This window comes from Atta colombica, unplaced genomic scaffold, assembly GCF_001594045.1.
Source record: "Atta colombica isolate Treedump-2 unplaced genomic scaffold, Acol1.0 scaffold210, whole genome shotgun sequence".
NCBI classification, from domain to species: Eukaryota; Metazoa; Arthropoda; class Insecta; order Hymenoptera; family Formicidae; genus Atta; species Atta colombica.
In genome coordinates, this window is record NW_017259306.1 from 535,511 (window position 1) to 537,347 (window position 1,837).

The following is a 1,837-nucleotide window of genomic DNA, read 5'->3' on the forward strand; positions in this document are numbered from 1 at the left end:
TATGACTATTCCTGGATTAATAACTTATATTCTTATGGTTCATTATATCGAATCATCTTCAATTATTATATTCTATTATTAGTACGAAATTATATTTTATTATTATTGTTGTAGATTCTAACATAGATAGATTTTATCTATTAAATTGCATTACGTTTTGTTATTTTAACGGCTCTAAATAAACTACGGATAAATTAAATTCATTCGTCCATATCGTTATAATTTCGATTATGCAGGTGATAAAAAAAGCATTATTTACGGTCGCATGTCTTGTGCATTATTTACAGCACTCGGAAGAGGCTGTACAAACTTCCTTCCTCCATTGTTTAAAGATCAATTTGATCTGGAGCAATTTTTTGTTGACGTGAGTATACAATATTTATTTCTAAACAAATCAACTAAAACGGTCTTAGATTCGTTTTTCAAATTATAACAGCACCTGGTTGACAGCGGAGGTTTCTTCATCGTACTCACTACAAAAGGAAACATCGTCTATGTTAGTCGACAAGTAGAGCAACACCTCGGTCATGTTCAGGTGAGTTTTCCTTATGATTATGTAATATGAATCATCTTCATTATAATTTGATCAAAGACTATAATTTTATTGATGTTTTTTTCCCTTGAAGGAAATTTTCTTGTTGGAAATTTTCTTTTTATTTTAATCGATTGCACGAAGACTGCGGATATTTTTTCGCTGATGAAAAACTTGTTTTAAAAGAATCTGTAATGTTAAAGGATATCCGGTTGGCTTTTATATCCTACAAGAATATTAATGAAAGCATCGAATAATTTATAATTTTAGACACTTCGAACGATACGAATAAATTATATTAGTTCTAAGAGAAAATCATAAATTTCTCTTTGTCATCTTGATATTTTATTTAGATATTTAAATTAAAGTTCTTACATTACAGTATTGTATTTGATTAAATTTCTCTACGATTAAAAAACCGATTAATCGGGAATACCAGAATTATATGCTTGTTTCAATCGACCATGTGCTTTTCAATTATCCCCGATGTCTCGATAAGTAATAGCTTTAGGTAAAAAGTAAGCGTATTGTACGAACGAGAGAAACCATGCTGATATCTTTTCTATATACAAGTTTACTCGACAATGGAAGGATTAATAGGCTTTTTTCTGCGTCGATAATAAGGTCAAGCTTATCATCATCAGAGGTAAAACACTTGAAATATTCGTTTCGCATTAACGGAAGCTATTTACGCACCATCGACATTTCACAGAATTTTTCATCTCTTTTGCGACAGACTTTCTTTTTTACATAACATACTTATATTGCGGCGGTTGAAATATAAATGTCTGTGCAGCGCATTTTCGCGCCGGCGCCGAGATAAGCGGACGAGGGAAAGTATGGCAGCGATCGCGATCTTGTGACTGCAGCTTCAGCTGCAGCACCGACCTACCCTGTACCGCGCGGAGTTAGGAATTATCGATCAAATGAATGCGTGCAACGCAAATATGCTCCCATGGCAACCGGCGTACTTTATGCTTTCTGCTCCTTTTCATTCGCCATGTAACGTGTGTGCCCACCAATATCCACATTCGTTTTTCGTATTTGTGTGCGGAAATTACTCGCGCGCGCAATTGCTCATGGAAAGATGGCACGTCCGTGCGTTTCGAAAAACTCGCCCCGCTGCAAATAAAGCGTGTAATGATCTCGCTTGGTAATTTTTTATCGGATCCACGTGCGATTTTTCCAGAAAATTCAAATTGTGTACAATCTTATGCAAATATATATATATATATATATACATATACATATATATATATATAAACTACATATGTCTCTCTCTCTCTCTCTCTCTCTCTCTCTCTC

The 1,837-nt window shown here is 34.2% G+C and overlaps 1 protein-coding gene across 2 annotated transcripts in view; it reads left to right on the plus strand.

Moving 5' to 3' along the window:
* Positions 1-1,837, plus strand: part of LOC108687693 (aryl hydrocarbon receptor nuclear translocator 2-like) — a 101,478-nt gene that overhangs the window by 83,080 nt on the left and 16,561 nt on the right. For both annotated transcript variants that reach the window (XM_018193608.1, XM_018193607.1), the window contains 2 exons: positions 288-364; positions 437-535. In XM_018193608.1, the coding sequence (XP_018049097.1) occupies positions 288-364; positions 437-535 (176 nt within the window). The remainder of the gene's footprint in view (positions 1-287; positions 365-436; positions 536-1,837) is intronic.